This window comes from Schistocerca piceifrons, chromosome X, assembly GCF_021461385.2.
Source record: "Schistocerca piceifrons isolate TAMUIC-IGC-003096 chromosome X, iqSchPice1.1, whole genome shotgun sequence".
Lineage (NCBI taxonomy): Eukaryota > Metazoa > Arthropoda > Insecta > Orthoptera > Acrididae > Schistocerca > Schistocerca piceifrons.
The window spans coordinates 259,488,299-259,501,112 of NC_060149.1; the positions used below are offsets into that span (position 1 = coordinate 259,488,299).

General features: G+C 37.0%; 1 protein-coding gene across 1 annotated transcript in view; it reads right to left on the minus strand.

The window, feature by feature from the left end:
- LOC124722295 (dedicator of cytokinesis protein 3-like) overlaps positions 1–12,814 on the minus strand; it is a 181,798-nt gene that overhangs the window by 86,463 nt on the left and 82,521 nt on the right. Inside the window, exons 18-21 of the mRNA XM_047247478.1 lie at positions 12,055–12,330; positions 9,022–9,181; positions 3,949–4,097; positions 3,716–3,801 (exon numbers count right to left, since the gene is read on the minus strand). Coding sequence (XP_047103434.1) covers positions 3,716–3,801; positions 3,949–4,097; positions 9,022–9,181; positions 12,055–12,330 — 671 coding nt within the window. The remainder of the gene's footprint in view (positions 1–3,715; positions 3,802–3,948; positions 4,098–9,021; positions 9,182–12,054; positions 12,331–12,814) is intronic.

The following is a 12,814-nucleotide window of genomic DNA, read 5'->3' on the forward strand; positions in this document are numbered from 1 at the left end:
CCTCTCCAGCAGCTAGCTTGAGGCGATGGTGACCTACGTCGTCCTGCACCCACATCTTCTTGTTCATCTTCGTCGTCCTGGAGTTGGCATTGGCTAAGATTGGCCTGTTGTCCTCTGGCACAGACGTCATCAAAAATCTGCCGCCTTTCTCAACAATAGCACACCACGTGTCCCAGTTGTCCACAGTGGAAACATACTGGTTGGTTATCCTGGGTCCTCCAGACATCAGTCTTCCTTGGTGCCCAAACAGGTTCCTCATGCGGCATTGTAGGAACATAACTCCACCTGGGTCTTGACTTTTTCGCCATTTTAAAGGGAAATGAAGGATGAGAGATTGGGTTCAATGTCTGTTCCACTTTCTCCCTTATGATGCTTTGAAGTGTCTTGGTTTTTTGCTCACCGTGCAATCCAAGTGCCTTCTGAACTTTGTCTCTCACTATCTGATAAAGAACACCTGTGGAATCAGTTGCTTTCTCCATCACAGACATTGATACAACATTTGGAAGCCATTCAAACTTCTTGCATGTAATTCTTTTTTGATGCATTGTCTCGATATACTGGCACCATTTTATGAAGTCGTCTGCTGTTGAAGCCTCCTTCAGGAGTAGGGCTTGATACATGTCCTCAGCAACACCCTTCATGAGATGTGCGATGTTATCTTCCTCCTTCATTCTAGGATCCACTATTTTACACTACTCCAAGACGTTTTAAATGTAGGATGCTGTAGTTTCTCCTGGACGCTGTGCTCTGCACTTTAATTTATCTTCAGCCTTGCACTTATGTCATTGTGTGTCACCGAAATACGTGCGCAGTTCTGCCTGGAATACTTCCCAGTTCGTGAACTTCTCCTTGTTGTTCTCATACCATTGCTTGGCAGTGCCCTCCAAGTAGAAAAATACGTTAACCAAACACACGGTGTCATCCCACTTGTTAAATTTGGTAATACGCTCACTTGTTTGGATCTTGGCCATCATCACCAGAGAACCCGGAAGGATGTCTCATGTGGTGACACACGGTTGCTGTCATTGTAATATCCTCTTCTTCTGTCTCCAATAGATTGCAGTCTGTTGAATATGACTCGAACTCAGGTTTCTCGCCACGTAAAAGGTGGCTCTGTCGTGGCCTGATGGGAGCCACTGTGTCGTCAATAATGTGCGCTATCACAAGTTCCAATACCCAGCGCCTCCACCAGAATAATGTCACACAGAATAAGGTATAATTAGATGAATGACAAACACTAACTTGCCTTACCAAAGGTTTATTCAGCACTTGCACATACAAGAGTGCAGAGCAAACTGCCTCTGGCCAGAACACATACAGTATATATAAAGCTACACAACCTTACCATACAATGATTCTTGACCTTTGTGGATACTTCTAGAATGTACTCAAACCGAATATAGAATTTAAAATTGTACGGTCCAGATGAGTGTTGAACTCACGACCCTCCACGCAACAGCCTAGGATCATAGTCACAACACCACTGAGCTACTCAGCTGCTTCTGTGGCAATATTATTCTATAATGTTATTGATTTTTTAAAATGTTAATGGACTATTGGGTCAACCTGTATATTACACACAACTTAAATGTGTAGAGAGTGAAATGTTTCCTGATTCTGTGCAAAACACAAGCTCATTTCTAACAACAGCAAAAACTATAGAAAAAGGCGGAAACTGCTTATCATGGTCTCTAGTGTGATTTCCTTCATGTGATTCTAAAATCAGTCACTAGATGAAGTACCAACAAAAAATTATGTATTCCTAGGTACTTCTTTTTAAATACTTGACTGAGGTATTTGTAAGAGATTTTTGAATTCTAATTGATGGCTTATGTCTGATCTGAATGTAGAGATCAATATGGTGTATTGTGAAATCAATGTCCTGTCTTTAGCTCTTTCGATATTGCCAAGCAAATCCATGATGCCTTTATGCTGAGAGATTAAGCCTAAACCTAATACTATCATTGTTTTTCCTGTAAGTGTGGATTATAGAGCTCCACCACATCAAAACAGGTCTCAAGAAAAAATCACACGAGTATCATCATGCTCTGTGCTTTAACACATCTGTTATTGCCAATGCTGACACAGTTCTTTGGAAAACAGCACAGTCAAATTCCTTCCTTATTTATCTGCCTTTCATTCCATTTTCATTGAGTAGGTTATGCACTGCCACTGACTTCAGTATGAAATATTGTCCTCGTCCGTACAAATTGGGCTCGAATTTCACCCGTGGCTCATGTTTTAAACATATTTTATCTAACTGGGAGCATATTTCACACTGTATTGAGTGGAAGCTCATAATCACACATTTCTACATCTACATCCATATCTATACTCTGCAAGCCACCTTGTGGTGTGTGGCAGAGGGTACTTTGTGTTCTTCTGTCACTTCCCCCATCCCCGTTCCAGATGTAAATGGTTTGTGGAAAGAATAATTATCGGCAAGCATCCATGTGAGCTCACATCTCTCTAATTTTATCTTCATGGTCTTTACATGAGATATACATGGGAGGAAGCAATATATTTGTTGAATCCTTTAGGAATGTATGGAACTTTAACAGTAAACCACATTGTGGTGCAGAACACCTCTCTCGCAATGTCTGCCACTGGAATTGGCCAAGCATCTCCATGATACTTGTGGGCTTTCTAAATGAATCAAGAATGAAATATGCTGCTCTTCTGGAATGGATCCCATGCTGGGAATCTCGGTCAGGCACCTTCTTCCCAGCAGTTAGTTTTATGTGGTCATTCCACTTTAAATTGCTCTGTACACATACCCCTAGATATTTTGTGGAGGTAATTGCTTCCAGTGATTGTTCTGCAGTCATATACTCATACAATAATAGATCTTCCTGCCTACATATATGCAATAAATTACTTTTTTATGTTGAGGATCTACTGCCTCTCCCTGCTTCAACTGTCAGTCCCCTACAGGTCTTCCTGCATTTCGCTAAAATTTTCAGCATTGTGATATCTCTGTATATAACAGCATCACTGATGAAAAGCTTCAAATAATTTATGATGTTATCTACTTTGCCATTTATATGCATTGTGAAAAGTAATGAACATGTAACACTTCCTTGGGGTACATCCAAAGTTCATTTTATGACTGAAGACTTCTCTCTATAGAGCATGACATGTTGTGTTCTGTTTACTAGAAACTCTTCAGTCCAGTCACACAGTTAGTCTGACATTCTGTATGCAGTGCAGAACTGTATCAAATGCCTTACAGAAGTCAAGGAATATGGCACCTACCTGGGTACAAGTGTCTACTGCCTTCAGGGTCTTGTGAACGAACAGAGCGAGCTGGGTTTTACATGACCATTATTTTTGGAACAAATGTTAATTCCTACAGAGAAGAGTCTCACTCTCCAGAAAAATGTCATAATATGCCAGCATAAAACAGCTTCCACAATTCTACAGCAGATCAACTACACTGAGAATTATCTTACATACGGTTTGTTTGCAAACCCATGTTTACTAGAATGTTTTTACTTCCATTATTGTATACTTCCATTCATGGCAGTTTCTACTAGATGTTTTAGAGAATTTTGCATTTACCAATGGTTTCACCCAGCTGAAGAATTATGAAAAATTAGAACCAACCTTTTCATAATAATTTAATCATCTGCAATCTGCACACAGAAAAAATTGAAGAAATAATAGTATAAATGAATTAACAATAATTCCTTTACTTAGGGAAAAAATTACTTACATTGTATTGAACAACTGCCTGTATTCATCATCACCCTTATTTTCACTAATCAGAATATCCAACTTATCAATGAGCTCAGACTCTACCTGAAGAGGAAGAAAAATAATAAAAATTATCACAGTGTGGAGAATATTGAAAGACATGAACACAGTTATCTTAAAATTACCACATGAATAAAGTTATAAGATAGCCATAATTAGGTCATTATACTTCAATAGTGTATAAACACTCACTTGCTTGAAATTTCCTTTTGCTTTTTGTTCACATTCCATCATATCAAAAAATATGTTCAGAGTTGCCTTACGCAGTTCTGCTTCTGGTACCAAGGTTACTTCCAAGAAGGGTCCAACCATTGTTGGAATAAAATTTATTTTGTGCTCTCCTATAACAAAAGAAGTGAGTCTATTGAGCAAACCTGTTTCCCTTCTGTGATTCATAAAATTAAAAGCAACTGTGTAACAAACATTTTATTGCCTCAACATTTGTATGAACAAAGACACTTCTGAAATTTTTGTATCATCTGAGATAATTCCTTCACTACTGCATCAAGCTGTTAAGACAAACATATATGTAAATAGTAAACTAAGATAGAGGATAGCGAACTTAAATGTTCTGGAGTTAGCAAATTCTCACTTTATATTTTGAGACAGCCATATTCTGTTTGTTTTGGAGTGGAATGCAGTGACTATTCATGATAAAAATTAATATAAAACAGTTTTTAGTATCAGCCAAATTTTTATTACTATCCACAAAGCATTTTGCAAATTAGCACTCTCATCCAGCTGAAATACACATGTAAAAATGAAATGCTTCCATCTGAAAATGAGAGGTGTAAATACCCTAAATATGATGTGAATGTTTATTTAAAAAAAATAACTGTGACAGATACCTGTTTTCCATATTTCAGTGCTATGAAAAGAAAATACTAATCAAAATTCCCAGAATTTTAAATGCATTTAATTTTATAGAATGGTAAAAATGTATTTTATGCAACCCCGTACATCTTGACTTTTATGCACTTACAAGATACCACTGATTTCCCCATTAAATAGCTGAAGTCCATGAGAGGGTGAGTCAAAACAAAATATGTCACCAGAAGTTTCAAAAACTGTCAAATCTCATCCAAATGGAAGACATGGAAGAACAAGCAGTTCTCACACCTCTTACACATCAGACCATCCAAGACAAATGTCAAATTGAATTTGGAAAACTGATGAACAGCTGCAGTCAAATATACTGACAAAGACTAAAACAAGCAAATTTGGCTGTAGTTTCTCAGAGTCTGGCAATCTCCAAAGAGTGGTGGTATTCCACACAAATGAACCACGCCAACTCTACTATGTGATGAGTTCAATGCGGTCTGTAAATCTAAATGATATGACACATTGTGCAACTAAGATCACTTGATAAGCTCTCCTATTTTGATGACCACCACTAAGAAGTCAGATAACAGTTTTACTTTGCATGCCGAACTAGTAAGAGGCATAATCAAATTTATAGCATTCTTTTCATTTATTTCAAATAAAAAATATCATCATCAGTTACAGAAAATTAAGCTTATATACATCATGAATGTGTATAGGGTATCAGGAAAGATTTGCAAATGAGGCCAAGTTGTTTAACTCTACAAAGTGAAGTTTTGTTGGTAACCCACATAAGCTTTGTTTCTGAAATATGGTGGAACAGTGCAGTTTGTCATCAACTACATCTAGTGTCCAATTGGTTACCTCTGCCACCAACAGATGGTGCAAGACACCAATCTGTTAATTCACATGGCCCATACATGATGAATAAAACATGGTAACATGCAAATCAAGATGGACATGGTGTTTGAAAGCTGTACTGCCTTAGGAAAAATAAACAGAAATTGTAGCTCATCCCACAGATCTTTCTTTACAGGAAAATACGAGGGGCGTTCAGAAAGTAAGCTCCGATCGGTCGCGAAATGGAAACGACTATGAAAATCCGATAAAGCTTTGCACAGATGTGTTGGGTAGTGTCTCTAGTATAACCCCAATTAGCATCACGTCGCTCTTCTCATTTCTGAGCTCGCAGTGAGTGCGTAAAGATGTCTAGAAAATAGTGTCTGCCGCCAAGTACGAGGGCCTGGTGAGAAATTTCGCCTGAAGCTATGCAGCTAACATTACATAACTGTCGTGCTGTTTCTTCTTCAAGACAATTCTCAGCCGCATTCTGCAGGGGCAATGAAAATGCTCCTGCATCGTTTTCAAATGGAAATGTGAGATTACCCACAATACAGTCCGCAATTGTCTCCCCCTGAGTTTCATCTCTGGTCACATGAACCACTGTCTTTGAAGACAACATTTTGACACAGACAACGAGGTGTAGGCCAGCGTGGAGAATTGGCGGAAAGCACTGGCGGCTGCCTTCTATGATGAGGCTATTGAAAAGTTGGTACAACGCTATGACAAAAGTCTAAGTCAGAACGGCGACTACGTAGAGAAGTAGCTGAAAGGTGTAACTAATTGTTACAAGTAAAACATTTCTGATGTTCACTGTGGTTTCAATTTGGCAATCAATCGGAGCTTACTTTCTGAACAGGCCTCGTATATTCGTAAATGAAATGAAGAAGCTTAATTATCAATATATAAATTATGTACAAAGATGTCAGAGACAGTACAATCAAAACCACAATTGAAATAAGGTGTGCTTTAGTGATATGCTTTCTGTGAGAACAATTTATGAAGACTAAAAGAATAAGTTCTGCCATGCTCTACAATCCAATAAATATCAGAAACTGGATACTGCACATTAATTTCAAGCATCCTAGAAGTGACACCTTCAGAATATAACAGGCTGTCAAATGAAAATGAGGCAGATGGAAAACAAGAAAGTAAAATGTTTATTATTTTAAAAGTAATTGCGATAACTGTTAATACATTTATCGCTCTGTGAGACAAGATGGTCAAGGCCTTCATGGAAAAACGTTTGGAGTTGCCTATGAAATGATGATTGTATTCATGTGTGCACCTCTTCGTCCAAAGAAAATTGACGGTCATGAATATCTTTCTTCAGGACTCCAAAAATATTGAAATTGCATGTGGAGAGATTGGGACAGTACAGAGGATGTGGATGGGCCTACATGTCACTACGGTTGTTTTGAGTGCACTGCAGAAGTTGCCCTGGGAAGCCCTTAAACGTCCTCCACAGAGTCCTGACCTCTCCCCATGTGATTTCCATATTTTTGTAGCCCTGAAGAAAGGCATCTGTGGCCATTGATTCCTTCACATGAACAGGGGCAAACACGGGTACAATTAAGGTTCCATAGGCAATTGCAAACATTTATCCATGAAGGCGTTGACAGTGGGATAAATGTACTAACAGTTATGATGATTAGCTGTGACATAATAAACAGTTTACTTACATTTTTCCCATCTGTCTTATTTTCATCTGACTGTCCCTTATATGCAATCCCCTATAACACAATTATAGCTGCAAAGTGAAATAGGTTACTTTTACATCTGTGTGGGTTGGAAGCACATACAAAAGTCTGTAAGCTGCCTCAAGATCCTTTTCTTTATTGTATTTTTTTTTTAGACAAAAATTCTGGCTCACATGAAGCTATTAATGATAAATGACATCTGTGTAGAACAAAATTAAGATCAGTCACCTGTTTCTTTTTAGATTTATTGCAGAGCAAGTAGTTATTTGGACACTGTAAAGGATGTTTCAAGTCCTTATTGCCACACTTCAAGATCTGATAGATCATACAAAGATCATGATTTGTTTTGTTAAGAAACAATGGATTTTCAATACATTGTTTATGAATACTGCTCATGGATGAAGTATGCAGTGCAACTCAGTGGTAGTTGTTGGCCTGCTTCTAACCCTTCAGTGTGCTTTAACAGCAGTAGTAACTGTTATGGTATTGTTGCTTACACATGATATTCTGAAACCAGCATGAACTATAAATTGTTTGAGAACACTGGCATGATTATAAGGGTTACTAAAAGTTGTGAGACTTATTTTAATTATGATCTTCCAAAATTCTTACATGTACATCTTTCCAAAGTACTCTCCCCATGACAACAATATAAGGAAAAGATAGATTGCTACTCACCATAAAGATGACATGTTGAGTTGCCAGCAGGCACAATGAAAAGATACCTACACATTAGCTTTTGGCCAAAACCTTCTTCAGAAAAGGAAACACACACATGCATTCATCCACACAAGCAAGCGAACCTCACACACACATGAATGTCATCTCCGGCAGCTCGGATCAGATCTTACTCTTCCTATGTTCTATGCACCACCACTCATTTCATCTACAAGACTGAATGGAAGTCTCACAATAGGTTTAGGTACATACCATGACAGTCTCTAAACTGAATCTGCATTTTTTTATGAGTACGGAACCACATTGGAATAAAATGTCTACCTTTGCTCCTTTAATTAATTACTTTGTTTATTATTTTCTGCTGACTATTGCTCACATTCTCGCAGAATACATATTGCTTTATTTAGTCCCATATGCATTCTTCCATGATTAGCAGACCTTCACTGTCAGGGACCCAAAAAATAAGCATCAGTTCTTGTTTGTTTTGAATTTCTATTAAAGTACACTTTATAAAGATCTCACAGTTTCATTTTTCATCTTCGTATGACTCATTTCTCCTTTTGCTTTTCTCACAAAGTCTTTTTCACAGCAATTGCAAAGCTACGCCAGAATTTTCTGTATGTCCCAAATACGATTTCCTTTCAATGCTCCATTCAGTTACAGAAACAATAATAAAATTTAAATTTACTAAAGGAACTAATAACTAACAAAGAAGCTCTTACAAATAACTACCTCCATAGATGAATACTTATTTACTTTATAAATTACACGTCCTGTTTATGTATGCCTCTCTCATTCCCTGGTCGTGAGTGACTTTCCATTTTGTCTACTACTTCTCCCATTTCCTCCACCTTTCCAAGTTGTCTGTTCCTTAATTTCTTACGAGAAAATTGTTTGTTCTAGGAGATCATAATTCATTTCTAGCAGTTGAAAAGACCTCCACCAGTTACTGTTGTCAAGGTGGATTTCTTTATTAAATACTAAGACAATGATGTATGAAGTTATGTTTTGCTTGCTTAACTGTGTAGAATGAAACAAATTACCATACAATACAGCTCTTGATTCTGTTGGTGATACAAACATCTATGACAATGATAAATGTGTATACAAAAGTAACAGTAATCTTGGGATGAAATACAACACTCTAAGATACAAAAAATTCAGTAACTATTTCTCAATGTACAAATAATTAATTACATAACATTTACTATCTTCCAGCTCTTACCTAAGCTTGACCACATTGAGAGAATCTGAAATCCCATTAGAACTCTCATGTCTCCACACTTTTCTATTATCTTCTCTCTTTTCACTTCACTAAACTTTTCAAGTTGTAGAGATGGTTGTGTTAAAAAGGCAACAGCTAGGTTGAAATAACTGCTCCACAGCTGAAAAGAAAACATACAATTTTTAACAGACTGGAATAAACATGTACAAAATTAAAACTTATTATTTATTTTAGTCAGAGCTGCAAAATCATAAAGGTGAACATGAACAGTTTCTGCTGTCCAAGGCTGTATTGAGAACTATATAGGTTGTTTATAATATACAAATTTGTGGGAAGTCATTCATGACGACAGTTGTGGTATGGGAAATGGCAAACAACCAATACAAATTTGAGAATGGCCAAAACCAGTCAAAACCACTTACTCATTTTGCAGTTATGATTGAAATAAAAAATCTATTTTAACTCATTAACCGTTCCTATAACTCTCAAATACAAGGTGTTGGCCACTATAAAGGCTGATATACAAGGAGAATTGGTGTTATCTGCTAATCTTGGGGGATGGGGGGGGGGGGGGGGGGGGGGGAAGTACAGTGTTTCCAAAGTTATTACAAGCTTTCTCTCACTTCACTATTGAAGATTTTTGTGCACTTTGTAATCAGTAAGCTACACTGAGATGAAGAAGTTTCATGAATGTGATCATTTTATATGTGAATTAGTTAGTTTTATGGTATTGTGATTAATAATAGGTGAGTTGCATCAAAGTAACAATATCACCATAAGTAATTAATCAATTTCTTTCAGCGTTACCTGTACATTATTTGATTTTCTGTATGCAATAAGAAGTCATTCTGTGTATGTGGTTATCAAATATTCATGTTTTTATGTAGATACAAGTTTATCTAAAAAAAGACGTGTGTGTGTGTGTGTGTGTGTGTGTGTGTGTGTGTGTGTGTGTGTGTGTGTGTGTGTGTGTGTGTGTGCGTGCGCGCGCGCCCACGCATGCGCACTTGCTTTTTGTTGTCTGCTAATGCAGAATGCAAGATATGAAACATATATGCAGCAATGTTGGGAAACTAAGGAAAGTAGATATCCTACGGTTTTTCAGTTCAACTGCATAACAAGGAAACTGTGTACTGTCATCTATTTGATAATTATGACTTCACCGATTCTCTTTTCCAATTCTTTCCACCTATGTTCTACATGTACAGCTGCATTTGTACTCCACAAATATCTTATCATGTGAGGAGGCTGGCACTTTTGATACCAGTATTGTTTACCCTCATCCCCATTCCATTGAAAAGTGGTGTGTGGGAAGAATGACTCTCACTATGCCTCTGCATCAGTTCTAATTTCTCTGATTTTCTCATCATGGTCATTTTGTGAGATGTATGGGACGTTGTAGTACGTCAGCTTATTCTTCTTGGATTGTACGATGATGTTCTTAAATGAAATTTCATTTGGTTGCTGTCTCAGTTACAAGTGTATTGCCTGCTAAGCCCCTTAATTGGTTGGAAATTGTGTTCCTTTGTGAGCTCATTGAACAACTTCAACAAATCAGTGATTATTAGCACTCAAGTCCCAACAAAAAGACAAATAAAGGAAGGTGTGCATTCACTGATCTAAACACTGGCAGTTGTGGATGATCATTCCTGCAAGCAACTCTCTGTTCAAATCCTTCTAGCTTTCATCTCATTTCTGGTTTCATATAACTTTTAAAAAATTAAAGGTGTTACACCTTTGTAAAATAAGTAGTATCCATTTGCTTTCCTACAGGACACTCAACGTAACTTTCCACATAGACAATTTTCTTGGTCCAAGGAAAAATGGTTCATGCATGTAACTCCTATCAACTACTGGACAAATTATGTTATTCCTCTTAATTCTGGAAGATTCCATAATATGTTGCAAAACATTTGCATACTGCATCTGAGCTCTTAGAGAAATTGTATAGTGCTCATCTTTCAGAGATAGTCCATATGTCCAGTCTGCCACTGATGTGTCAGCACAATAATGCAACAACATTCTTTAATTCTCTTGCTATGTCAAAGGAAATGATGAGAATTTTCAAAAACAACCACTTCACTGGAACAGTATAAAGCTACTGTTTCAACACCTACCAGTGTATCAACTCGTCATCTTCTCACACATTTGTCATGGTGTTTGTCAGATTATTTGCCAAGAGTTTGTAATTTCTAACTATAGGTGATTAGCAATGAATATACCACAAATAGATTACTAATATTATCTCCAATTTTGTGTGCTAAGTGAATGGTATCACTTTGACATCAGATTATACCATAAGTGTATGACTTTTTGTATCACAGTTTTCCTTTCACAAAAGCCAAAAAATAGTTTTAGAATAAGCAAGTGAGGGTTTTTTATTCACTGTCTTGCTATCAGGATATTCACTGAAAAATTATGTGTGTATATGCTGAACATGCCTTGTACAATTATAAAAAAATGGGTAGCACAGATGTAAGTGTAAGCTAAGAGCAATGAATAGATTACAGGGATTGCATGGTTTGTCTCTGTCCTTTTGCAAATGTTGAAGAACCAATATAATAGTTTGTTCTTCGGCAGTTATGGAAGGATCTCAATATGCGATTGACACATCTGTATGAACTAAAGGAAGAGAACATGAAAACAGACTGAGAGAAAGGAGAAAGATGCAGTATACTACAAGATTAAGATAATAGAATTATGAAACACATAGGATGAAAATAAATGGTCAACACAACATGGTACAAGAGCTTACTGTTTGTTATTTTTATAAGAAAAAACAATTTCTTACTATTTTCGTAGTCAGACTACCACCCATTGTTACAGTTGTTAATGAAATATTGTACTGAAGAAAATGTAATCTCAGAGCTTGTAGTTATTACACATAACTTCATAATTTTTCACTATTGCTTACAATAAATTTAGCTGAATTCTGAAATACACCCATACCTCATAATTGAGTCACCAGATTACAGAACAAAATTACACTGATAGGACATACATAATAATTATGGTAATCAAGTGGAAACATACCTCACTATCAAAGTGGCAACAGCTGTCAAGGAAATTAAATGTCAGTGGCTGTGCTAGTTCACGAAGAGCATTTAGCATAACATTATTGGCTACCATGCGCATGACAAGCCAATCAGGAGGGAAAACTTCCTGTCGCACTAATAATCGAAATACTAAAAATACTCTAAGCAGGAAGTCCTTCTGAGACTTTCTGTCACTAAGATGCTCCCATAATCTCTTGTAATGAAATTCATCCAACAGCTGCAGCAATCCAACAAGGCAAGACACAAGAGAACCCTGGAGGCATAAAAGAAACAGTTATTAAATAGTATATGTCAAAGGAATCTTACAGTCTTACACACTGACTACAATTTTGAATCTCTATGTTGACAATGCATTCAGTGGGGGCAACATAATCCATCATACAGTTTCAGATAAAAAATCCAATTTTATATTCAGAGGCCCTTCTATAATTTATCTAATGCATGTTTCTTGTAATTAAAGCAAAAAACAACTAAAGTCTTTGGAAGAAGAATAAAATCTTCCTTGTATGATTCCAATCAAATTCCTTAACAGAATACCTTCATCTGTATCCTGAAATGTTCAAATGAAACTTAAGCATGTTACTATCAGACATGGACAATTAATTTAGTGGCCTTATTCTGAGTAAACAGTTACAGAAGCGAATGACAAATTGGGGGGGGGGGGGGGGGGGGGTTACATGCTACAGTGCTGCTGCTTGAGTACTGTACCTCTTGCTTGCCACAACATGAGTCTATTC